Source organism: Apteryx mantelli, chromosome 1 (assembly GCF_036417845.1).
Source record: "Apteryx mantelli isolate bAptMan1 chromosome 1, bAptMan1.hap1, whole genome shotgun sequence".
Classification (NCBI taxonomy): domain Eukaryota; kingdom Metazoa; phylum Chordata; class Aves; order Apterygiformes; family Apterygidae; genus Apteryx; species Apteryx mantelli.
In genome coordinates, this window is record NC_089978.1 from 2,023,886 (window position 1) to 2,047,877 (window position 23,992).

General features: G+C 61.0%; 2 protein-coding genes across 3 annotated transcripts; one reads left to right on the top strand and one right to left on the bottom strand.

Annotated features, from left to right (window-relative positions):
* Positions 1–1,979: 1,979 nt before the first annotated feature.
* On the bottom strand, positions 1,980–18,258 carry RNF121 (ring finger protein 121). 2 transcript variants are annotated; one of them, XM_067305090.1, is made up of 9 exons: positions 18,198–18,258; positions 12,087–12,124; positions 10,875–11,016; positions 9,924–10,078; positions 9,328–9,435; positions 8,413–8,533; positions 5,686–5,819; positions 3,364–3,465; positions 1,980–2,606 (listed from the first exon to the last, which is right to left on the bottom strand). In XM_067305090.1, exons 1-9 carry the CDS (start codon positions 18,252–18,254, stop codon positions 2,486–2,488), a joined length of 978 nt encoding a protein of 325 aa, XP_067161191.1. In that variant the 5' UTR covers positions 18,255–18,258; the 3' UTR covers positions 1,980–2,485. The 2 variants fall into 2 exon arrangements, with proteins under 2 accessions (XP_067161191.1, XP_067161257.1); XM_067305156.1 differs by lacking the exon at positions 9,328–9,435.
* A 1,008-nt stretch (positions 18,259–19,266) lies between these two features.
* XNDC1N (XRCC1 N-terminal domain containing 1, N-terminal like) lies at positions 19,267–23,142 on the top strand. Its single transcript, XM_067289527.1, has 9 exons — positions 19,267–19,434; positions 19,634–19,772; positions 19,887–20,042; positions 20,265–20,428; positions 20,548–20,624; positions 20,883–21,085; positions 21,511–21,595; positions 21,785–21,924; positions 22,087–23,142. Exons 1-9 carry the CDS (start codon positions 19,276–19,278, stop codon positions 22,386–22,388), a joined length of 1,425 nt encoding a protein of 474 aa, XP_067145628.1. The 5' UTR covers positions 19,267–19,275; the 3' UTR covers positions 22,389–23,142.
* Positions 23,143–23,992: the final 850 nt, after the last annotated feature.

The following is a 23,992-nucleotide window of genomic DNA, read 5'->3' on the forward strand; positions in this document are numbered from 1 at the left end:
CGGCGCTGGCGTGCGGAGCCATGGTGCAGCGGGAGCGGAGCGGAGCGGAGCGGAGCGGCGGCGCTTTATGGAGCGGCCCCGGAGAGGGCGGCCCGGGCGGGGGGGGGACACCGGGAGAACCGCCCCCGTCCCGTCCCGCCCCGCCCCGGCACCGGCGACACCGGCAGCGGCAGCGGCACCGGGGGGGGGGGGGCAGGCGCAGAGCGGATGGGGCCCACGTGTCCCCACCCCGCGTGGGGCACCCCCGGGCCGCGTGGCCCAGCACGTGGGGGGGGGGGGGACACGAGCCACGGTGAGTCACGGGGGGTCGGGGGGGGGGGGTCGGGGCAGCCCCCGATGAGCAAGCAGCCGCCCGCAGCACCGGCCCCGCCGCCGCGGGGGGGGGGGGGCAGAGCACACACACACACACCCCCCCCCGGGCACCAGGACGGGGAGCTTGCAGGGAAGCCGGGGCCGATCCAGCATCCTTTCCTCGCCTCCCTGCCTTTTCCCGTAAGCAGGAAGGAAAGAGCAAGGGAGCAGCCCCGGGGGCGGCTGCGTCACCCGTGGCGGGGAGCGCGGGGGCTCGGGAGCCGCCCTCGCCGGTGACACCGCGGCCGGAGGGGACGGGGGCACCGGGGGGGGGGACACCGGGGTCCAAGGAGCCCGAGTCCTCGAGCCATCACGGCACGGCGACAACGCTCCGAGCGGCGAAAAGCCCCTAGAAAACCAGCAAGTTTTCCTGGCGTTCCCGGCAGCGGGGAGGGGGGGGGGAATTATGCCCCGAAAAAGGTCACGGCGCAGCTCTTCCACAAGCCTGCCAAGCGCAACGGGCGCCTCCTTCCTCCCGCGGGGATGGGGAGGGCCGGGGGGCACCCTGGGGGCGGCTGTCCCCAAAAACACTGCTCCCCCCCCCCCCCCCCCCCACCCAAGCAAGCCCGGCTCCGCACCGAGATCCCAGCACAGCTGGAGCCACGGAGCAGTGAAACGTACGGGAAAGGCCGGAGAAAGGGCGCGTGGGCGCCGGCAGAAATCACCGCCACGCGTCCGTGTCCCCCCCACGCATAGCGCAGGGGCTGGCGGAGCGGGAAACAGGATCTCCCGGCTGGGGAAGGGAAAAGATCAACAAAAAGCCCGGAGCCACGTCTCCGTTTGCAGGACTCTATTTCGGTGTTTGGCACAACGCTCCAGCGCAGTTTCGCCCGAAAGAAAAAGCTCAACGGACGCAGCAGAGCCGCAGCTCCGGCTGCTGCCCGCGTCCTTCCTGCTCGGCCGCGGGAGCCGGGTTTGCAGGGCCAAGCCGCAGCTCCCAGAGCTCCGGGAGAGCCGGGTTCCCCGGGGAAAAACCCCCGGCTCGCTCCCCCGCCGGCACTGCAGCCTTCCTTGCCAAAGAGCAAGGAGCGGAGCAGGGAACGTCCCAAAGTCCTCGCGGCTCTCGGGCCCTTTTTGCTGGCTCGCGCTGCACCGGCCCCGTTCGGGAAAGGAGCGCGGGGAGAGAAAGGGGCGCTCGCACCGAGCTGCATCTCCTCCGCTCGCTGGCGAACAAGCCGCCCCAGCAGATCAGCCGCGGTAGGGGAGACGCTTCCGGCGAGGAAGAGGAGCGGGACACAGGGGAAGAACATAGAAAAGACACGACCGTACAAAAAGGTTTCCGAGCCAGGAGGCGCGAGGCGGCTGGGGCAGCGACCGCGTGGGCAGCGCGGGCGAGGAGAACGGCCCGGCTGCTCCGCGCGTGCCGAGACGCCGGGACAGGGAGCCGGCGGCGAACAGTCCGCTCCCGGCCAGCTGCTCCGTGATGCGCTGGGCTCCAAGCTGCGTTCCGGCGGCCTCTCCTCCACGGCAGCACATCTGATCAGCGGTGTTTTCCCCCATCCCGGCACGCGGAGGCGGGATGGCGCCTGGCTCTGCCGAAAGCCCCCATTGCCAGAGCGCAACACCAACCCTTTCTGCAGCTCCGCTTCCCTGTCTCCTCCTCGTTCCTGGCAGGATCGCTCGAAGGGAGCCAGCTCTGGAGGCGGCAGAGCCTCAAGCTCCCTCCCCGCTGCCTCCCCCCTCTCCCCAGCAAAGCCGGGGGAAGGCAGACGGAGAACAGCCCGGAGCCGAGGCGCTCGGCGCAAAGGGCCGGCAGCCGGCCCGCCGGCCTCCCAGGGCGGCCTGCCTCCCGCGGGAACGAGCCCCGGCTCGAGCGGAGAGGGGGCTGGGGGAGGCAAAGGGGACAAACGTCTCTTTTCGTCTGCGATAGAAAGTTTTAAATACGCTCGTTAAAATAATTGCTTAAAAAAAAAAAAAAAAAAAAGGAAGAAAAAAAGAGAGGTTTCCCCAGCCCCAACGGGAGGCGCTCGGCCGGGAGTCGGAGTCCTCCGTCGGCCCCTGCTGCCGCGGTCCTCGAGGGCGCCCAAGATCCTGAGAGGTGAAGGATTTAAAAACCAGCCTCCCCGGCCAGCTGCCGTCCTCTGCCCTCGGCGCGCGTCCTCTCGCGGCTCCACGGCTTCCCCGCCGCCTTCCCTTACTCCAGGCCCAGGACGTAGTTTATGCCCTGCACCAGTCCGATGATAACCGGCTGCCAGGCCACCAGGTAACGCAGCCAGTCCAGCAGCTGCCCGTACATGACGTGAGGCCTTTCCCAGCTGCGCGGAAAGGAGTTAAGGAGCCACAGGGACAGGCGCAACACGGCCACAACCCGAGGAGGAGCCAGCCAAATCCGTCACGCCATCGGCGTCTCGGCTGCCGGCAGGTAGGGCCACGTTGGAAGCAGGAAAGGGAGAAGAGGCTCCATCCCACCAGCGGCTTTGCCTGCGGAAGAACCGCTCCTGCTGCGAAGAGTGGCCAGGTCTCGCCTCAGCCGGACATCACCAAGGAGGATCTGGGATGCAGCCACGTGCCCCCACGGGATGCAGGAGACCTGGCTCCAACATCTCCTCCTGCTTTCGGGCGTCCAAGACCTGCCTCCAGGCTGGGGCACAGACAGCAAACCCAGACCCAGGTTTTCCATCTCACGTGAGGGAGCAGCAGCGGCAGATGAGGGGTACAAGCCTGACAAGCGTCTCACCCAGGGCGATTCAGGAAGCTGCCGGCAACGCCGACTACAGCTTGCGGCCCCCCCGTTCCCCAGACGAGCCCCTCACTTCACGCCAAGCAAGGTGCTCAGCTGAGGACAGGTTTTGCAGCATGCAAAAGCCAGGGAGCTTCACGCCCTGCTTTGGGCCTGGAAGCGACTTGCCCGAGTGCCAGGGAGTTGGCGGACAAGCCCAGATGAGCAGCCAGCAGTTGCCAGACAGGCACCTGGGTCACGGCCCTGAGCCCTCTCCCGGGGGAAAGGGAACCTGCTTATCTACCCATGGCTCTAGTCCACAAGGGGTTGGCTCCCACACGGAGAAAGGATACGGGTTACTGAACATCCTCTTGAGATCCACCTTCTCTTTGCAGTATGGACACGTCTGCTTCTTCCCGACGATGCACCAGCCACGGATACAGAACTCGTGAAACCTGGAGAGCGACACGTTAAGGGGAACTGCCACGGGGTGGAGGAGGAGGGAGGGGGGAACGTGACCAAGCAGCGAGCAACCGGGGGCTCTCATTGCATCGCGGCAACCACAGACCTTTCCTAGAAGGCCCCGCGACTTCCAGGAACGGAGGAAGGGGCCGCGAGCGGGGCCCAGCCGTGCAGCAAGGGGTAGTTAGAAGATAAGAGGGCAACACGGTCAGGGCTATGAGCAGTTCCCACTACTTCCTGCCTGATGAGACAAGCGCTTCGCTGGTGGGGCCCCATCCTGCACGTACCCTGGTGCCTACACGCACGCACGCACCCATAACCGAGTTAGATCAACGCGCGCAGCCGGTCCCGCGCGTGAGAGGGGCAGAAAGGGCAGGGAAGCTCCGCTCCTCAGCTTGACAGCGAGAGGAGGGGGGAAAAAGCCCCCACTGAAGATCAGTAGGGAAGCGTATAGGTGTGAAGTGCCGAGACTTCGGGAACGCACGGGAAAGGTTTGCGCAGCACAGGGAAAGGGCTGCTCCGCAAACCGGACTGCACGTGTCGCACAAGCCTCATGCAAAGGCTCTTTTAGGATCGGCAACGGATTAAAAAAAAAAAAATTCCTACAATCTCACTTCCAGGTGTCTGTTACATTCAGCCACAACAGGAGAGGTGACAAGGATCTGCTTAATCTCGGCACAACCCACAGCTAGAACCTGCAGAAGTCACAAGAAAACATTACGTGGCTGTAACCGGAGAAGAGCTGAGCCAGTTCCCGTGACGGAGGGCTCCATCACGCAGCAGGCTCTTGCCAAGTGAAACAGAAACTCCCTCGAGTGTCTCATTCAAACCAACCAGGTTTCAACGGGCTTAACGCCAGGAGCGGGAGCCGCCGCCTCAGCCGCCCCTGGAGCGGAGGCCTCCGGCCAGCACCCACCTCGTAGCTCCCGACCGCATCGCGGCCGACGGGCAGCTGCCGGGCGGTTGCAGACCCGGGGCTGTGAGCCAGCCCTGAGCCCTCCTTTGGGCTCCGGGGACGACGACGGAAGCACTGATTCCTCTAGCAACCGCCAAACCCACCCGAGCTGCCCACAGGACACCAGCGTGTCACATGCGTGCCCCGGCTCTGCCGGTCTCCGCAGTCAAGTGATTATAAGCATTTCCAAGCGGTTTACGGTGTTTAAATTTAGGCGAGCTTTGCCAGCGTGACCTTTGCTCAGGCTCAGCTTGGAAACCACCTCCTGCCGTGTGGCACCACAACAGCAGCGCCAAACATCCCATCTCCACGGCTGAGTCACAGCCAGAAAAACCCTAGAGCCACCCCCTACTTTGGCCGAGCAAGTTATCGGGATTTCCAGTTTCAAAATTGACTGGACACCAACCGGTTGTCCTGGGAGATGCCTGAACACTCCTTTGGGCATGTCCCTGGGAGCAGCAACAAGATAAGCCTCAGGCCAAACAAGCGCTGGTGAGTTCTCCAAGTGACCCTGTCCCAGGCGGGACACCACAAGGGGGTAGAGCACGCGCACAGAGCCCACGCCGTGATCGGGAGGCAGCTGCTGGGCTGGACCGTGCCAGCAGCTCCCCAACCCCGGGGACGGGCCCAGGGAGCAGGCGGCGGACGTAGGGGCCACGCTGGCTGCTCCCCATCCAGGAAGCGCAGCCGCCCCTTGCAGTAGCTCAAAGGTTGTTTTTCCTTTCCAGAAGGAGCTGTTTTGCAACCGGCTGCGGGCACTCAGCCCCCTCTCAAGGGCACTGGGAACACTGTGTACAGCTGGAATTCCCATCCCACCCAGGACGGTTCATGCCTCCGCATCACACCGCTGGAGCCAGGAGGGGGGGGCAAGCGCTGGGGATCTGGAGAGGGGCAGCTGGAGCAAGGCCCAGCTCCACGGCAGGACTGCTTGAGCTGGGGTGCTGGAGAGGGGGGGGAGGACGAGGAGTCGCCACCTCGGAAGGCGCGAGCAGATAGCAAGGAAGTAGCTCCAAGGACTTGGAGGACTTTGTCTTTTCCCGTGCTAAGCCAGCTATCACACAGCCAGGAATCATTCGCAAGATCAGCAGAACCACCTGAAGCATCAGGACACCCATTTCTTAACCCCAGGTGAGGGCAGGCAGCAGGGCTCCCGCAGCACGCGACCAGGCTCCGAGGGCTGTCCTTTGCAGCAAGCCCCGGAAGGAAGGAAGGAAGGAAGCCCGCGAGGCAAGGCCCCAGCTCCGGAGGAAAAGGATACACGTGATTACAGGAGAGGCGATACGTGTTCTCGATGATCCCCTCTTCGTTGACGTCCACGAAGATCTGCTGGCCGCACACGGCGCAGACGCTGTCGGAGAGGTGCTTCGTGGGCATTCCCGAGGCGCTGTAGAACTGGGCGAGGGCAGAGCAGAGGGAGAGGAGGTCACAGCGGGCGGGCACCCGCGCCAACGCGGCGAAGCTTTGAGGAGGGGGTTTGACCCAAGGCAGCAGCCCTGGGCTCCAAATTGAGCGTGGCCTGCCTGGACCCTTCCAGCTGTTACGATGGGAGCGTGCTACAGCACAACGCGCCAGTCCGGCGGGACAGCGTCCAGGACTGGCTAGCGGCAAGGCAAGCTAAATGCAACTGCAGCGAGTTCGGAAAGAAACAGGCAGCTGAAAGCCTGTAACCGAGGGGCCAGATTAAAGCAGAATCCACAGCGGAGAAGGGGGAAGCAAGCAGAGCTCCTCAGGCTGGTGGAAGAGATGAACAGACATCAACAGGGGCAAAATGAGAGATGCAAAGAAGAGACGTCAACAGGGGCAGGCACCCTCAAGCAACGGGGAAAGTTAAGATAAGAACTGAGGCTGCATTTCAAGCCTAAAGAAGGTAGGGAAAGATGGGGGCCCCCCCCCCAAGACGGGGCAGGGTGCTGGGACGCAGCATGAGCCTTTGATCCAACCGCTCTCTGCGGCGCAGCTCGCCTCCAAAGTTCAAATGGCCAAAGGCTGAACCACGGAGCAGCCATCGCCCAGCCTTTTCCAAGCCTGTCTGCTGCCACACGCTGTTCAGCGCTGGCCTGGGTGCGAGCACACGACCGGGACGCCCCAAGAACAGGTTGGGGAGAGACAGGTTGGCCCCATGCGCTCCAGGGACGGCCACCAGCCTCAGGCCGTGCGCCGCGTGCACCCCAGATGCTGCAGTCGTGGGTGTCAGGCGGAGAAGCCGGTCTCCCTCAGAAACCGGCGGCTAACTTCACTCCAAAGGTCCGCGCGAGGCAGAGCTGCAGTGCCCGCTAGTGGAAGGATCCCCGCGGCAGCCTTGCAGGCCAGCCCCGACGCCGGGGAGCCGCCTTCAGAGCCGGCCGCAGCGCAGCATCAGCTGCTAAAACGCGGACCCCAGTCAAGCCGAACTTGTTCCTCTCACCCAGTCACTCCAGGGATGACCGGGTTTCTACAAGCCTCCGCGCAGCCCCACGTGACAGGGTGAAAAGCGAAGCAGATGACTCAAAGAGGAAAGCAAGGCTGAAAGGGTGCTGTTCAAACGCACGGCTGTGGTACCCAACTACACCTCCTGCTCCACAGCAACTGATATGTCCGGTGCCTAAGTCACCTGAGAACAAGGAGAACTTGGGGACCTGCAGCTGCGGGGAAGCTGAAACAGCAAATAACGCCCACATCCTCGTCTCGCTGTCTGCGGGGACGAGTGCAAACGCTGCAGAGCGGAGCTCTTCCAGGACAACTCAGCAGCGAGCCCCAGCGGTGACAGCTGATGCGGCTGCAGGGGAAGACGCTGACCAAGCTGTCTGAGTTGGGTCTGCCCTTACTGCCCCACCTGACGCAGCACCGCGCAAGGCTCTGCTGGAGAAGGAAGGGCTTCAGGGCACACCTGGGCTGCCACAGGTCTGTCCCACAGTCACTCGTCTACGTGAGGGGACATTCAGGGTCTGTCAGGGTGGCTCAGTGTACGTGGAAGGCGTCCGGCTGAGCGCTGACAGCAGAAGTCACTTGCTGCAACAGTCCTCAGGGCTGGCACAGGACCCTACCGGGAGCACAAGCTGGCCTCACTGAAGCTGGGTCACCAGGCCAGAAGTTTCCCCACACCTGTGGCATGTCCCAGGGCATCCTCCCGAGTGGAGGACTCGCTCTGGAGGGAGACGATCAGGGCAGATGGGCATTGCCAGCTCACACACCCTATAGAGAGCCACCAGCAGAGCCCCGACCAAGAGGGCTCCAGGCAGAGCACGCCGGTGGCAGCGTTGACACAGGTGAGGGGCTGGGGGCTCCCCAAAGCGAGCCAGCATGCCAGGCAGGACATCCGAGGAGCAGAAGCCTTGGAGAGGGGGAGGAAGGGAGGAGGAGATGCAGACAAAATCTTCAAGGCCCTAAAGAACTGCTGCAGAGGAGGAACACTATCAACTCCACAGGAGTCCTAGGTGACCTTCTTGAAGGCATTAGGCGAGTGGGCTACAGGTTTTAGGACACCACTAAAGGCACGTAGGAATACACCCTCTGTCCACAGGGACTGGCCAAGCTGCAAGGAGTATGAGCCACAGAAAGAAGCCTATGGCATGAAGTTTTCCCTTGTAGCTACAGATAGAGTTAACATACCAGCAACATGATCCCAGAAACACGAACGCTCTCCAGCGCTGGAGATTTTAAAGGCCCAGCTAGGCAAGTGTTTGTCTGGATTTTAGAGGGGCTGAAAAGATCCTTCCCTGCCTCATTTCTTGTGCTTCTGGAGATAAGGGGCCAACCACAGAGGCTTTGCTCTTAAAAAAGGGGGCTCAGAGTAACTCTTACATCTCCCTGGGCTCACTACCAAGGTGCCTGCCTGGGCTGAGCACAGTGAGAAAGGCAACGGCCTTAGCAAGCCCATCCTAGAGGGAACAGTTGGATGCACTTTCCCATTTGGGAAGAGGCAAAAGCTACTGCCGCAACGGACATTTCAAGTCCCCTATTAACGGGATAGGGCTCTGGCCAGGAAGACAGGACAGCATTAACTCACCCCAATAGTTGAGGCCATGTAATCCGCACACATCTCAGCAAAGTCCCGCTCCAGGACCCCATAGTAAAGACCATAGAAGAGGAGGGAGATGCCAAAGTCCATCGCATCTTCCGGTTTGATTCTGCAACAGAACAGTCCAAACGTTATCAACTGCTTTTTTTTGCAGGCTGCAGGGGTGCAAAGTTGGAAGAGCCCAACAGATGCTGCAGCACAACAGCAATTCCATCGCAAGAGCGGTTCACCCAGGCAGCGAACGTGTGTCACTAAGAAGCATCCTCCTGCAGAGGTCTTTCTGCGCCTGCCCAGCATAATCCCAATCCCTGCTTCTGGGATGCTTCATCTGCTTAGTTATCATCAAGCAGCATTTGAATGGAGGTGGGGGTGTTATACCGTAACTGTCTGTTATGTGTTGCCCATCTTCCTCACCAGCCTCTGAAATGAGCAGCTGCAAGATTCTCCTCAACTGTTTTACACCGCACCAACTCCAAGTAACATCTCAGCAGTCCCCTGCAATATCTCCGTGCCTCTGCAGGCAGCTGCCACGTCTGCTAATCCTTCCAGAAAGAAGGAACCCCTTTGAATGGGAAGATGGCTTGGGATAAGGCCCTCTACTACCACATCTGGGCTGCCTGCTTTTTGCAGGCACCAGAAGATACCTCTTCTTCAGGGCAGCAGAGAAAAATCCCACTGCTGCCCCCCGACTGGACACACACAGGGGAACAGAGCCAGCAGGAGCTGTCAGCACACTGGAGCCCACCTGCTGGAAGCAGGGCTCTTGAGGAGATGAGCAACCTCAGCTACCTTGACCAGTTCATGTACTAGCATCTCACTTGCGATCCTGTAAGCAGGGAGAGGACGCCCTAAAAGTCCCTGTGGTCTCCTGCCCTGGGAGTCAGACCTGAAAGATTCACTCACCTGAATAATAAGTTAAGACCAAAAAGTGTAAACATCACAGCCATGTACCCAACGATCCCAGTGGCGTAGCTGATTTTGTATATTAGTAGAAACCATTTATAAACCAGCCTGGAAAGAATTAAAACAAGAATTAAACTACTTTGTTCTTCCAGAATGAAGGTGCACCAAGAACCTAACGGTTACTTTTTAAACTTAGACGGTGCTGTTTGCAAACCTTTCAACTACACGTACACATGGAAAACAGGTTTAAAAGTCTAATTCAAACTACAGGTCCCCGTTGCTCTGGGCAGCTCACAGTTACGACCTCTGGACTAGGAAGCTCAGAATCTCCAAAGGCCGTAAGCAAGTGTGCTTCATACCAGGAATGCCTTCTGTGAGGTTACCAGTCCCATTCCACTAGGCGCTCAGATACGTTTGCAAGGGGCTGACTGTCAGGAGCTAGTTAGTCCTTCACACAGACAGTTTCTAACAGATCAGGCTGATTCGGGCAGCACGGAAAACCCTCTGAGGTTCACCACTGCTGAAACAAGTGATGCACCTCCTTTCAGCGGCCACCCTCAGGCTGAGGAGGTTTCCCCAGAAGTGCTTGCACTAACCTGGGCGTCGTCTGTACCAGAGGTTTTCGAGTTGCCCTGAAGGTGACAAAAGCTGTGACCGCGGAGAAGAGCACCCAGATTACCAAGAACCGCCACCAGTACAGCTTTATCGTGAAATACAGAGGCACTACCCACATCTGGAAGAGGGTCACCATCTGCAAGAACAGAGGAAAGGCGTTTTAAGCTGGTTCACTGCTCATCAGGCATCAGAAACACCCTAACAGTTCTGGTAGCCTCTCTTGACTATATGGAAGGGCCTTGAATAGCACCATGAATCTCGGGGAGTTTGACTTGTGTCATCTAGCACCCCAAGAACGGGATCAGAGCCTGAATAAACGGGAGTCTGATGCAACAGCCAAGTTATCTTTTGATAGGACGGAACTAGAGCTAGAGGAAGAATACAAAAGAAACATTGCTAGAGAAGGGTGCGTAAAGGTAATCCATCTACCTTGTTCCACCGGTCCAAGGAAAATAAGGGTCCCTTTCTGGCAGCCTGACTCAGAAAGGCAAGTCAGCGGCGTCAGAAAGCGGCACGACTGCTCAGCGGGCAGTAGTGCCTGGAGAGCAGCAGCAAGCACAAGCAGTGCAGGAACCGCGAAACCTAGGGGCCGTTCAACAAGCAGCATCCATCACTTCCGAGGAAGCACTGACAAAAACGCAGCTTCCACTTGCATTGGTATTAAGACAACAGGCGAGATCTGCTTGTTCCATTACCTTGTACTAAAGCACTGCATAAAACTGTTACTGCCATTACTTAGAAACTTAAAAACTCCGGATGCACCCACCCTCATCCTTAGCTAAAATCCCAGGAAGCTGTTGGAAAGACACGGGTGTTTCAACACCAGGCAACAGGAGAACATCATCAACATGTTTCTCGCTACCTAAACGACAGCACCATTCAGCACTTACACCCAGCCTCACAGACAAACCTGCTGCGTCGGAGACACTTACATTGTAGGAGCGAGGGTGTCTCTGTTTCCACTGAACCAACAGGAGCTGTGCAACCACTAACGTGGCGATAAGGATGAGGACCATTTCGGCATGCATAGCCTCGTGGCCACGGTGTTTGGCATGCATCCGTGCATGCTCCACCCTGCAACAACAGGGAGAAGGCAGCTGAAGAGCATGCAGGCACCGACCACGTGCTGAACAACACGGCAGGGCCAGCAAACACCTGACGTGGGAGAGCCGGGAAGACCACACTGGAAGACACCATTAAGGAGCGTCATGGATAAGGATGCTGTGTTGCAATCCAGAGGAGAAAGGGGGGGGAAAAAGGCATCTCCGTGTCTACTTCATATTTAAACCACACAACCGTAGAGCCCACTTCAGTGTGAACAGGACAGGTATGAAAGTCTCACTGACGTACAAGCAAGGAACAGCGGAGCAAACCCTTCACGTAACTCACCTGGCAACTCGCTGGTGCGACAGCGGCGACCGAGAAGCTATCTGACACCACATGTGCTAACTGAGAACTGCCAACACGAAGCAGGAGCAGCTTCCTTTAGCGCAGTTTCAGAGCCACCGGCGCCACTCTCCCTCTCGCCCAGCAAAGGAAAGACGCGGGCGCGCTCTCCTTCGCCAAGAGCGCAGCTAGCAAAGCTCCCAAACCCTAGCAAGGTGCGTTCTCTCTGCCCCAGGCAGCCACAGCTCAGCTTGCATCCTGGAACAAGTAATTTCCACAGACTGATACTCGACTAAAACCTCTGCTTTCTTTGCATTTAGCACTTTTTGCCCCAAAACCAGGGCAGAATTAAGACCTCTAACAGACTTAACTCCTGGTCCTAAGCTGACAAGACAGTGCAAGTTAAACACACGCACCCAAAAAAGCAAACATGCTAGCTTCTCTGATTCTTAAGAAGTTCTCTATAAATTAATACCGAAAGACCAGTCTTACTGTACTTTTCAGCACGTGTCTGAAACTGGTTTGTCTAAGAGAAAAGGTAGAATAAGTAGTAAGCAGTTTAAAAAAAAAAAAAAAAAGCATTAGCGTTGCCTTTTGAGACAGGCCCACGCTTCCCACTAACAAGCAAAGCTCTGCCAACTCCATCCTCTGCAGCGTGGCCGGGGAATATGGGCCGCGCTACCAGTAGCCCCAGTCAAGAGCAGGGACTGACTTAAGCAGCGCTTTAAGCACAGGCTCACCTTACAGCGCAAACTCACCTCCATCTCTCTTCCGGAGACAAGTGCGAAAGATCGACCTAAGGAAAAAAAACAAAACAAAACAAATCAGCTGCCAAAGCCTGGGAGCAGCAACACCAGCCTCGCCAGCTTTGATAGCCTCCCCCAAACAACGAAGACGTTGGTTCAGGTATTGTTTAAACCCCACGTTCACAACCCAGCCAGGAGTCCTCGGGCACACAGCAAAGTCTCATCGGTCTGACTTCATCTCACCTTTAACTGCTAAGGATATAAATAGTTAAAACCCACAGCAGAGCGCCTGGGGCTCAGCCCAGCCAAGAGCCAGACACGCAGCCCATAAACCACCACGTGCTTGAAGACGCTACGACAGGCTGCCGAAGTCGAGGAGCCAAGACGGCGTTCGCATCGGCCTGTGGCTTTCCCACCTCGCTCCCAGCTTCGCTAGGGGATACGGCGGGCAAGCACCGACCGACCGCTGGCGACGCTTGCCAACAAAAGGGCGGGGAGCCGCGAGAAGGGCGTTCGAACACCGGTCGCGCCCCGGACTTTGTTATCGGGTTTTCCTACGCCCGTCGGCGACGTGTACGCGGGAGGAACGCCGCTCCACCTCGCTCCAGCCGCGGATCTCCGGGCGGCACGTGACATACCCAGCTCCAACCTTCACCCCAGGTCTCTGCTGAGGAGAAGGGCCCCCGAGAGCCGCACGAGGATTGCCCGGGAGAGGCAGCTTCGCCCGCCCTCGCGCGAGGTGCCGCGTCTTGACGGCAACGGACGCTCGTTAGATCCCCGGGGGCTTTTCGCAAACAGATATTTCACAGCTCCGTTCCGCTGCTTCGCTTCCTCCGTCGCACCTAATAATACTCCGGGGTGAGGAGGAAGGGGAATACGGCCGCGGCTGTGCGCTGTTAAACACCTGCAGCGCTACACCCTAGAGGAACAGCTGCGAGAAATGTAGTCCCCGAGGCCTTTAAGGAGCGCTTCGGCACTTAAACAGAGGCAAAAAAAAATACTAGACGTATGAAAACTTCTGCTCGCGCTTTCCGGCTTGCCAAAGCAGCTGCACGTAGGTGGTGATGATTTGACACCGGCTCGGAGAAGCGCGTTCGTATTACCAGAACTCCCCATGCCGTTCTGCTCCCCAAGCATCCACTTCAAAAATTAGGCAGTTAAGCCACTCTTTTTTTCCTTGAAACAGCTATCCGAGCCATTTTTAGTTAGAACGGTTAGTCCGATAAGTAGCCCAAAAAAATTTTAAAGCCAACAAATGACTTCTCAAGCGACTGCAAGCAGGGAAATCGCGAGATGACTGCTGTCAGCCCAGCTCAGCTCCGGCTCCGGTTTAGCAGCCGCATGCCGACAGTCCCCCCCAAACTCTGGGAAGTCCCCTCACCACCCAGAGGAGCTCCTACACCCCCCCCAGAAGGGTCCCCCGGCTGCCCTCGTGCTCTAAGCCAGCCCTAGCTGGACTAGGCCACTCAGCAAGGAAAGAGTCCATCACCTTCAATGCACACCACACGCGCGGGGGTAAGAAGCTAAAAATCCCATCTACAGCCTCAGTTTCTGGTGGAACAGCCCCAAATCTCCTCTCTTGTGGGGGTGAGGAGAAGGAGGGAGGGGAAAACGGAGGCCTAAGATGGCGTGCTGCAGAGACTGGGAAAAAAAAGGGAGCCTATATCATTATGAGTGATATATTCTGCCCTGTGCCTCCTCCATAACTCACAAACCGCTCAAAAAAACCATCTGGGCGATGACTGGAATAAACCGTGGTCATCCATGACTAAAATCTAATTCTTTCCCCAAATATAGCATCAAGGTCTTTGCAAGAAATCCACGCCATTCATAAGTTTTCAGCCGTGGCTAATTCCTCAGAGTCATAAAACCGTGATATTCCAATCACCGAGATGTTCGAGCAAATTACCTCCCTCCAGGAGAACGCAAAGGTTGCAACGACTTAAAATACAAAGCCAGTAACTGCCCCGTAGTAGCAGAACATGACGATCTCAAGGCACGTGTACCGAGTGTCCTGGCGTGAGCCGGCTGTAATCCCCTTATGTTACTAAATCGGAGAGGGAGGTAAGAAGAATCTCTTTAGGACGGGGAATAAGCAGCTGCTGATTTCCGTACCCAGCTACAGACCTTCCTCTGCAGCACGTCCTACGCGAGTCTGCGATATTCTGGTTATCAACAGCAAAGGTATCCAGCACCTGCCGCGAACGGCATCTCGCAGCAGAGCGAGACGAGGATTCGGAGTGCCTGGGACGTATTCTCACCTTCCCCGCAGGCTCCGTTTTTAAGGCATCCACTTGTAAGTGCCAGAAATGATAACTGGAAGCCTAAATCTCAGGGGTGCCGAGGGTGCAGCAGTTCCCCTGAGGTCGGCTTCGAAGAGCCAGGGCCGTTCGTGAGAGTTCGGGGAAGTCCCATCATCTCAATTCCTCGCTCCTTCTGTTCATAAAACGTGCAAACGTAGTAACGACCGATGGGAAGCAGAAAGGCTCAGACCGATCAGACGCATTGACGTCAGAACGAAGTCCCTGGTGAACACATAACTCCGAGCAGGCAAAGTTGAAGTCGTATTAAGCCCAACGTTTAGTGTTTATCCCGTGCCGGTGCACCAAATAAAAACATATAACTGTTTTCAGGTCTCTAACCCGCGTAGCACCACCATTAATGTTTTGTTACAAGGTGACGGGAGAAGCGCCGCTGCTAAAATCGGAACTTGTTTCTCAGTACTCCAAGCCCAACAAATCGCCCCCAGCCTTTTAGAAGCCCAACAGACGCAGCGTTTGCAGAACGAGGGCAAAGGGATAACCGCCGCTCTTTGCACTTCTTATCAGCTGTTTGCACATCGCTGGTACCTTTAACAGAAGCCAACAGCTTTTTGTTGCTGATCAATCCCTCTCCATTACCTCCAGAAGGACTTTCCTGCCTGCCTGAACAGGAATTCCACTCACGAGGGTCTTACACTAGTCAGGTCTTCCCCGTTTTTGCAGGGAAGAGGTTTCCCCACCTGCAGCTGACACTGAACGAATCCCCTTATGGGAGTATCGGGGCTCATCTCACTAGTCTGCTTTAAGTCGCAGAACTGTGTTTAGCAATATGGAAGAGATTCGCACCAAGCTCACATTTTTTAGAGAAAACGTAAGCAGCAATAACCTGATAACATGAGCAAAGACAGCGGACGTCTGTCCCACACAGCTCTCGGGAAGCCTGGCTCCAGCAGCCCCAAGTACAGCGCCACGTCCTTCAAAGCGTATCACCTGCACCGCGTCAGCTTGGAACGTCTTTGAACGCTAACTTCAAACTCGTAAGCTTACGAAGTCTGAATTTAACGTTCACGGGAGTTTAATGAGAAGGCGTTCACAACCCCCCGGCCTTCGGCATCCTGCTGTTTTACCTCCTTCCTACGACTCTGCTTGCTGGCCACCAGGCCTGCCCTTTTTCCGCAACTTATCTTAAAAGGCAGCTCTGAAGGAGACGTACGAAAAGCAGTTTCTCCACGGCTCTGCCACGTCCTTGTGCTCAAGCCACCTCTCTGCTTTTCAGATCACACACAAGTCTCCTCCGGGTTCTTCCAGCAACGCTCGCGCTCTCACGATGCATCTCCAGTGCTTCAGGCACGCGGATGCTGCCTGTCTGATAAATCCCACGGGGCAGAAACAAGACACCTAACGCACGAAGCACTCGGCGACCGAGCGCGGGACTCCGGCTGGAGAAAACACACCTAAAAATTCACCAATGAATGCCTTGAAATACAACAAGAAACAAGAGCAAGGGGGATTGACCCATGTTTTAAGACACTGAGCCACTTAATTTGAGGCTAGATCCTCAGTCACCCTACTATACCTGCTTTTAAAGTGTCTATCAGCCCTTCTGTGAGGGTGCAGAATAGCTTATATGTCCTCTCTGCACAGATATTATTATGCCTTAGGCAAACAGTTTCACCTCTCTCGCGTAGTCCGGCCAGACACGAAGAAAGCGCTGCAGCTTGACCCTGCCGCTGGCTTCACACAAAAATTCTTAAGTTCTAAAACCACCAGTTTGAGAAAAGCCACGAAATCCGGCCTGCGCCACCTGACCCCGCTGTCCTCTCCGCGCCCCCGCTCGCACGGCGCGGGCAGCGCCGCCAGCTCCGCGCGCGAAGCACAGAGCCCTCTCTGTGCGGACAAACAACCCCGCGTCCTAAAAACAGCCCGGTCCTTTTAGCGAACACCACAGCCTCCTGCCTGCGCGAGATGCCAGCTAGCACCGAGTCCTTATCTGCTCCGCAAGCAGAAACAAAGGCTCAGGAGCGCAGGGAGCGAAAGCAGGCGATCGCCAAAAGCCTCGTTAAGGCCCAGGACAGCAGCACCTTTGCTAGCGCCGCAACATGACGGCGCGCAGAGCGAGGCAGCTCAACGCGCTCCGTTCCAGTTCCGCAAAAGCGAGCAAGCCCCTGCTCCTGGCTCCAGCAAGCACCGCTTCCCTAGCAGGTTTTTTTTTTCCTCCAGCTTTGCTATTTTTGTTCTCCTCGCTCTAGAGCATGGGAATACTTGAATGCCAGCGTGGGAACAGTCGGACCTTCGTTAAACCCCTTTATCCTAGGCCGCATCAGCTTCTCAAGGACAATAAGGGATACTAATTACCTTACTGCGGAAGCCTGCGAGCGTAGCACTGTGCCAAGATGATACGAGAAAGTTACTTCCAGCAGGAAACGTTACCAACGCCGCCAACGCCCGACGGCACTTCGAGCGCTCTCGCACACTCTCGTATTCTCTTAAACGCAAACGCCATCCCGGTCGCGCCGGCCGACGCAGTTGTTCTAGCGCTAAGTCTTACAGTCGCCGAATCAATTAGCAGCGGAGAAAAAGCTTCACGGATATCAAAGAGCCGGAGCTATCGTTACCGCAGCCTGAGCTTTTGCTTCCAGGGCCCCGCTTTAGCCGGGTAAACTTCAAAGGCCTTTGGAAAGGGGCCTCCTCGGAGCACGCAGAGTCCTTCGGCGGGACTTCTGCCCAAGGACCTCGGCGCGCGGCTACCCGCCGTGCCCAATACCCCAGACGCTTCTTCGCACAGCTCGGAAACTATTTCCGAACGTCTCCGCCACAGCTGCCCTCCTTCCCCGCAGGCTCCCGGCATCCTCCTCTTGCCGCCTCCAAGCGATCCCGCCGTTCAAGCCCAGCCCTGAGCCCCTAGGTTTGTTAATGCCCCCCCCCCAGCCCAGGGCCACGTGCCCCCAAGCGCCGTTCTCACCGCTCCTCGCAGAAACCCCCCCCCCATGCCTCCAAGCCCCCACCCCAAAGCCCCCAGAGCCTCCCTCAGGGCAAACACCTCGCAGCCCCAGGAGCAGCCCACTGCCCGCTGCCCCAGGGCCCTGCACAACCCCCCGCGACGGCCCCTACCCCAGAGCCCCCTGTCCCAGGGCCACCCCCCCCCCCAAGAGTCCTGCAAAATCCCCCCAGGGCCTCCCCAAAGCTTCCCTGCCCCCCAACACCCCCAAGTGCCTCCATCCCAACGCACCCCTGCCCCAGCACCCCCCACCTCTCCCCTGCCCCAGGGACCTCACCAATGGCCTCCAGGCCCACAGCCCCTCACCGCCCCCCCCCCGGCAGGACCGGGGCACTGGGGGGGGGGCCCCCACATGCTCCTACCCCCGAGCCCTGCAGAATCCACCCCCAAAGCCCCCTGATTCCCCCCAAAGGCTCCCAAGCCCAGAGCCCTCCTGCTCTCCCCCTAATATCTCCCCTACCCTAGGGCTCCCCCGAGGCCCCCCAGCGCCCCCCCAACCTTGAGCCTCCCAAAACTATCTCAGCGCCCCCCCCGCCATAGAGCCCCCCCCCGGCTCCCCCAGCGCCCCCCCGCCCCAGAGCCCCCAATACTATCTCAGTGTTCCCCTGACCTAGAAACCCCCCCCAGGCTCCCCCAGCGCCCCCCTGCCCTAGAGCCTCCCCCCGGGGCCCCCCTGCCCTAGAGCCCCCCTCTTTCTTCCCGCCCCGGCCCCCCCCACCGCCCCCAGGCCCCCCCGCCCTTCTGCCCCAGAGCCTGCAGGAGCCCCCCAGCGCCGCCGAAGCGCCCCCCCGCCCCGTGCCCCGCCGCGTCCCGCCGCCCCCCTCAGGCCCCCCCGTCCTCCGCGCCCCCCGCGGCCCCCGTTACCTCCTCCACGTCCCGCTCGACGGCGCCGCCAACCTCCACTTCCAGCACCGCCGCCATCTTGCCCCCCCCCGGTTCCCCACCGGCCAACTACTTCCGCCAGCGTCCGCCAATCACAGGGTACGCCACCACGACGACAGCCAATCGCTGAGCGCGGCTCTGCCACGAAGGCCAATCAAGAGGGAGAGGAGGCGGGACCACGGGAAGAGGGGCGGCCCGGGGAGCTGTCACAGTTAGGGCTCGTCTGCCATTGCCAGACCCGGCGGGGGACGCAGAGCCGCCGGCGGGGGGCGCCCGAGGCTCCCGGGTCGCCTCGCACCCACGTGGCCGACCAGTGCCCTTGCGGCCCCTCCCTACGCTTTTTCCCGGGATGAGCACTTGACAGACGCTCCCTTAGACGCGGCAAAGGACTCCGTGAGGACTACATGCCCCATGGTGCCCCGCGGCCGGGCGGGGCGGAGCCGGCGGTGACGTGACGTCGCGTGCCGCTGCATGACGGCGCCGGCGGGTCGAAGGTCACGGCGTTTTGGCGGGAGATTCAGGAGGCGGCTGTGAGGGCCGGGAGGGGGGCGCCGTGGGGCGAGACGGGGGCACTGGGGGGCCGTGGGGCAGGGAGGGGGGCACTGGGGGGTCGTGGGGCGGAACGGGGCACTGGGGGGCCGTGGGGCAGGGAGGGGGGCACTGGGGGGCCGTGGGGCGGAACGGGGGACATGGGGGGGCCGTGGGGCAGGGTGGGGGGCACTGGGGGGCCGTGGGGAGGGATGGGGGCACGGGGGGGCCGTGGGGCAGGACATGGGCACTGGGGGCCGTGGGGCAGGGCAGGGGCACGGGGGGAGCCGTGGGGCAGGTCAGGGGCACAGGGGGGGCCGTGGGGCAGGTCAGGGACACGGGGGGGCCGTGGGGCGGGACATGGGGCACTGGGGGCCGTGGGGCAGGTCAGGGGCACGGGGGGAGCCGTGGGGCAGGTCAGGGGCACAGGGGGGCCTGTGGGGCAGGGCAGGGACACGGGGGGGCCGTGGGGCGGGACATGGGGCACGGGGGGGCCGTGGGGTGAGGGGGGGGGCGAGGCCAGCACCCCCAAATGGCAGCTGTCCCACGCAGGGCCTGCGCCCCATCTCTCCCCGCCGGCTGCGGGCAGCGAGCGGCTGGGCCGGACCCGCAGACCTCGGAGGCAGCCGCTTCCGAAGGATCCCTGATGGCTCCGGTGAAAATCAGCCACGTCGTGTCCTTCTCCTCGCAGGTCACCTGGGCGCTTCTTCCTTCTCCTAGTTTCCCTTCCGAGGGTGCCGGGGAGGGGGGAGGCTCCTAAATCCTGGGTTTTCCACGCCAGCTGCTAAGATCTCTGGAAGCGGGCAGGGGTGGAAAGGGAGGCAGCTGCCTGCACCCCGTGAGGCACCAACCGAAGGGGCGACCAACGGCTCCCCGCGCTTGTGCCACAGGATCCCCGGCACCCGGCGGAGAACCTGCTGCGGGACGACGGCCTCCGACCCTGGCTCAGCTGCCCCCGCGACCGGAGCGGGCAGCTGAAAGTGGAGCTGCAGCTGGAGCGAGCCAGCGCCATCGGCTACGTCGACGTGGGTACGCGAGCGGGGAGGCAGCGGCGCGGCCCCGGGGGGGGGGACGGACGGACGGACGCGAGGAGTCGGGGCACGGCGGGGACTCACCTCTTCCCTCCCCCCCTCTTTAACGCAGGGAACTGCGGCTGCGCCTTCCTCCAGGTGGACGTGGGACGTTCCTCGTGGCCCCTCGAGCGCCCGTACGCCACCCTGCTGCCCAGCGTGGCGCTGATGACGCCGGCCGACGCCAAGCTGGGCCGCAACCGCTGCCGAGTCCGGATGTTTAAGGAAGGTAAGGAGCGTCCGGTGCGAAGTGGCAGCTCCGGGCCGGAGCAGAGAGGCTGTGGGATTGCGGCAACGGACGGGGCTGGGAGTCTCGGCAGCTGCCGTGTCCGTAGCACCGCGCCGCTCGCCGTGTCCCGGAGCCCCATGCGGAGTTGGGAACGGGACTGCGGAGAGCAGATGCGGGAAGGAAGCGGTCCTTGATCCCGGCTCTGCCCCGCTGCCCCTGCAGCAGATTTCCTGGCGCCAGCGACGGGCCAGAAGTGGGACCGCGTGCGGCTCCTCTGCAGCCAGCCCTTCGGCAAGCACGGCCAGTTCGGGCTCTCCTTTCTCCGGGTGCGCACGCCGCCGGACGCGGACCGCTGCCGGACGCCCCCACCGCCGCGGCGAGAGCCGGTAGGCGCCTCCTGGGGCTCCTTGTGCTCCTTTCCCGCGGGGGAGCCAAGCTCGGGGTCTCGGCGGGGGGCAAGGCGCACCGATCTCCTAGGAAAAATGTGGGGCCTCATCTCCTGCAGGAGGATCCCGAGCCTGCAGCCAGCCCCTGGCACTCCAATCCCGCCTTTTGCCGGACTTTCTTTCCAGAACCGCCTGTGTAAGTAGCCTGGGCTGGGCTGGGCGACTCGGAGGCCTTGGCTGGACGTCCCGTGAGCTGGGATGTCCTTCCGTCCGGGACAGGCTGCGTTCACGCGTGTCCCGGGGGGGGCGGTTGACGCCCAGACGTTGCCTGCTTGGCTTCTTTGCCTGCTCCCTGTCCCCTGCCCTTCCGCCCCTGCCCACTCGCGCGGTTCGGTCCCTCGCGATCCTTCATCCCGGCTGGGATGGTGGGTGCCGACGGATTGTCGGCGTCCAGGAGCACAAGGGAGGAGGAGCAGCTGAAGAGCCGCCTGCAGCAGCTGGAATCCCAAGCGTGGAGCCCGGCCCGCCTCAGCCGGCCGGCCAGGATGCTGCTGTCAGCAGCTCGAAGCCGGGCTCTCAAGCCCGGAGCCGGTGCGGGCTCCTTGGGAAGCGACCAGGAGCAGCCAGCTGAAGACCCGGGAGGTCCCGCAGCATCGGGTGAGCAAGAACTGCGACCTGCTGGGGGCTCTGAGCTTGCGAGGGGAATATCGCAGCCCAAAGAACCTCTCCGCAGCTGGTCCATGCCCCCCAAAACTGTGCCAAGGAGTCGCCTCCGGGCTGGCGTTGAGAGGCGCCAGCAGGTCCCACGGCTCGGCGAGGAGCCTCCTGCGATCCCGTAACTATTTTTCCTGCCCGGGCCACCTCCAGGGGTGGCTGGAGGCTGCCACGTCCCACGGGTGGGAGCCCGCGCTGGGGGGCTCTCACCGAAAATGCCGTTTGCTTGGGCCTGTCTCCCGACCGCTTCACCCCCCTGGGCGACGGGGGTCCGTGAATGCTGCTTGTTTGCTTCTTCCGTGACCCCTTCCACCGGGAGATCTCGCAGTGCCGTAGGGGACAGAAGGATTATCGTTTGTCTCATCCAGGGTCCGCGCAGGATGCGCCCGCAGCCCCGAAGAGAGCCCGCAGGACGGCGGGCGAGAGGCAGAGAGCTCGGAGCCCGGCGGGCAGGTAACCTCTCAGGTCACCACTTTTCTCCTGCCCCCATTCCCACCATTCCTCTCTTCCGAGTCTTTCGAAGGCAGCTCTTTCCCCGAGCCCGGCAGTGAGCCGCGCAGCTGGAGCGTGGCTCTCCCCTTCGGCATGCTGCCGCAGAGCAGAACCTGCAGTCACGACGCCTCTCGCAACGCTTCTGTGCAGGTCTCTGCCGGCTCTGTCCAGGCCGTCCAGGTCCGGAGGAAGAGCCGGAGCCCGAGACCGTGGAGGAAAGCTGGCCGGGATCAGGGAGAGCAGAGGAGAGAGCAGTCGAGGGGAGCTGGGCACGTGCCCCATCTGCTCGGGTGAGCGCTTTGCGGCAGGTGTCCTCTGGCCTGAACGAGCCTCTCCATAAACCCGGAGAGTCTCCACGCAGCTGTCCGGAGCATGGAGCAGTTCCCGCTCCAAGCCCCCTGTGGCTCCTTCTCCCATGGGAGGTGCTCCTGCGGTAACAGCACCCTGGCCCTAACCCTGCTCCGACCACGGAGCTCTTCCCTGTGAAGCCAGACAGCTTGGGAAACCCGCGTTACCTCCCCTTCCCGCAGGCCGCTTCCGCGTGGATCTCCTTCCCGCGCATGCCTCCAGCTGCGGGGAGGAAGACTTCACCCTGGAGGCGGCCTGGTCCTCCTCTCCGGGGGCGGATTTGCCCCCCGACGCCTGGGTGCCGTGTCCCATCTGCGAGCTCCCGTTCCGCGCGGCGGAGGTGGAGAGACACGCCAGCGCCTGCGGGGAGCTGGGCACCTCGTCCGCTCCCTTCTGGGCGGAATAGGGCCACAATGCCGGAGCGGAGCCAAGCCCCGGCCTCGGCGTTCCCCGGACGGTTGATCTGCAGAGACTCCTCCGAATTAGGGCCGCGGTTGATCCTCCGGTGGTCTCGATATGCAGACAAGGACAAGGGAAATTCCAGTTACCGGGAACTCGTTCAAACAGCAAACCTCTTCCTCGTGAACCCGCCGCGGAGACGGGAGAGGCCAAGGGGGTCCGGAGAAGAGGAGGGACAGCGGCTCCCTGACCCGCTGGACCTACGTGTGCCAGAACCGTACGTTGCTGCCGCTGTTAAAGACGGGAGCGCCAATTCCAGGTGCTGGGAATTGCCTGGCCCTCATCACTTCGGGCATTGCAAATCAGGGACGAGGCGCAGCAGGCTGCTGCCGCCAGCCCCACGCAAAGCCGGTGCCAGTGGAGCAGCGGTGCTAGACCGGGATGCGCCGCCGGTTTTGGACATGGCAGCTCCAGCCGGGAGCAGAGCCAGCAAGGGAAGCGGCAGGAGCTGGTGGGCAGGCTGGGGGCAGCGACAGCGGAGTTGGAGGGCGAGATCGCTTCCATCCCCGCAGCCAGGTTGGCCCTGGGAGAAGCGGGAGCCCATCCCGGGACACGGAGGGGGAGCAGGGGCCTGCGCTGGGCTGTTGCGCAAAGGAGGGTGAGGGAGGTTCGCGTGCAGTCGGTTGTAGCTGCGGGCTGACGCGGCTGTAACAACGACAGCTGTTTTGGGGGAAGAATAAAACAGGAGAGAAAGAGGAAAAGAGGGAAAACCTTCCTGTGGCTGCTGGTGTCCCTACGTGAGCGTCCTGCCCAGGGGACCCAGTGCAGCAGGCGGCGATGGCGAAGATACAGGGATGAGGGTGATTTTGCCACGCTTTTCCCTTCTTATTACATACTTTTCCTCAGGACCCGCTCAAATTCCTGGCTGTTGCCGCTTGCGAGGCTGGGCCAGGGGTTGGCGGGAGGAGCTGCTGGGAGGAGACGAGGCTTGCTCTCGGGTGAGCGCGGACAGCCCGGGCTGCCGGCCGGGATGGGGAGCAGCCGCTCCAGGCCCTGCCTTGTCCCCGCTCCCTGTCCGACCGGAGCTTCCCACTCCTTGCACAACGGGCCGTGACCGTGAGCCCCCCACCCAGGGGAACGTGCACTTCCCTACATCCCGGATTATCCCAGAGCCTCCCTGCCTCCAGGGCCAGCGGGACCTGGGCACCCGGAAACGCCAGCTGGGGCCATCCCAGCTTGCCCCGAAAAAAGACACGGGGACGTTCGCGGGAGGAGAAACCCGGGACGCAGACAGCAGGAGAAAAATACAATTTATTTACAAGTAGAAACACTTTAAAAATGCCATATCCTCCCCCCCCACACCCCCCCCATGGCAGGAGGGCAGCGGCAGGCGGGCGGGAGCGTCGCTTCCCTCCGGCACCGCCAGCCCTGCCGGCACCCGGGGCTCCCAAACGGGGCCGAGGGGGCTGCGCCACCTCCCTCCCCAGCCCCAGCGGGGCAGGATGAGTCCCAGGATGGAGGGAGGGAGGGAGGGATGGAGGAGCAGCAGCGGTGAAGCTGCAGGATGGGCAGCGCACGGACACCGGCCCCCCCCCCCCCCCAGGGCAAAGC

Coding starts and splice junctions, on each gene's coding strand:
- RNF121 (XM_067305090.1), bottom strand. CDS start 18,254: ATGGCGGCGGTGCTGGAAGTGGAGGTTGGCGGCGCCGTCGAGCGGGAC. Junction 10,079..10,874: donor GACACCCTCGCTCCTACAAT/GTAAGTGTCTCC, acceptor CTGTTCTTGCAG/ATGGTGACCCTCTTCCAGAT. Junction 5,820..8,412: donor ACATGGCCTCAACTATTGGG/GTGAGTTAATGC, acceptor GCCCTCGCCCAG/TTCTACAGCGCCTCGGGAAT.
- XNDC1N (XM_067289527.1), top strand. CDS start 19,276: ATGGCAGCTGTCCCACGCAGGGCCTGCGCCCCATCTCTCCCCGCCGGC. Junction 20,625..20,882: donor TTCTTTCCAGAACCGCCTGT/GTAAGTAGCCTG, acceptor GTCGGCGTCCAG/GAGCACAAGGGAGGAGGAGC. Junction 21,086..21,510: donor GGGAGGTCCCGCAGCATCGG/GTGAGCAAGAAC, acceptor TGTCTCATCCAG/GGTCCGCGCAGGATGCGCCC.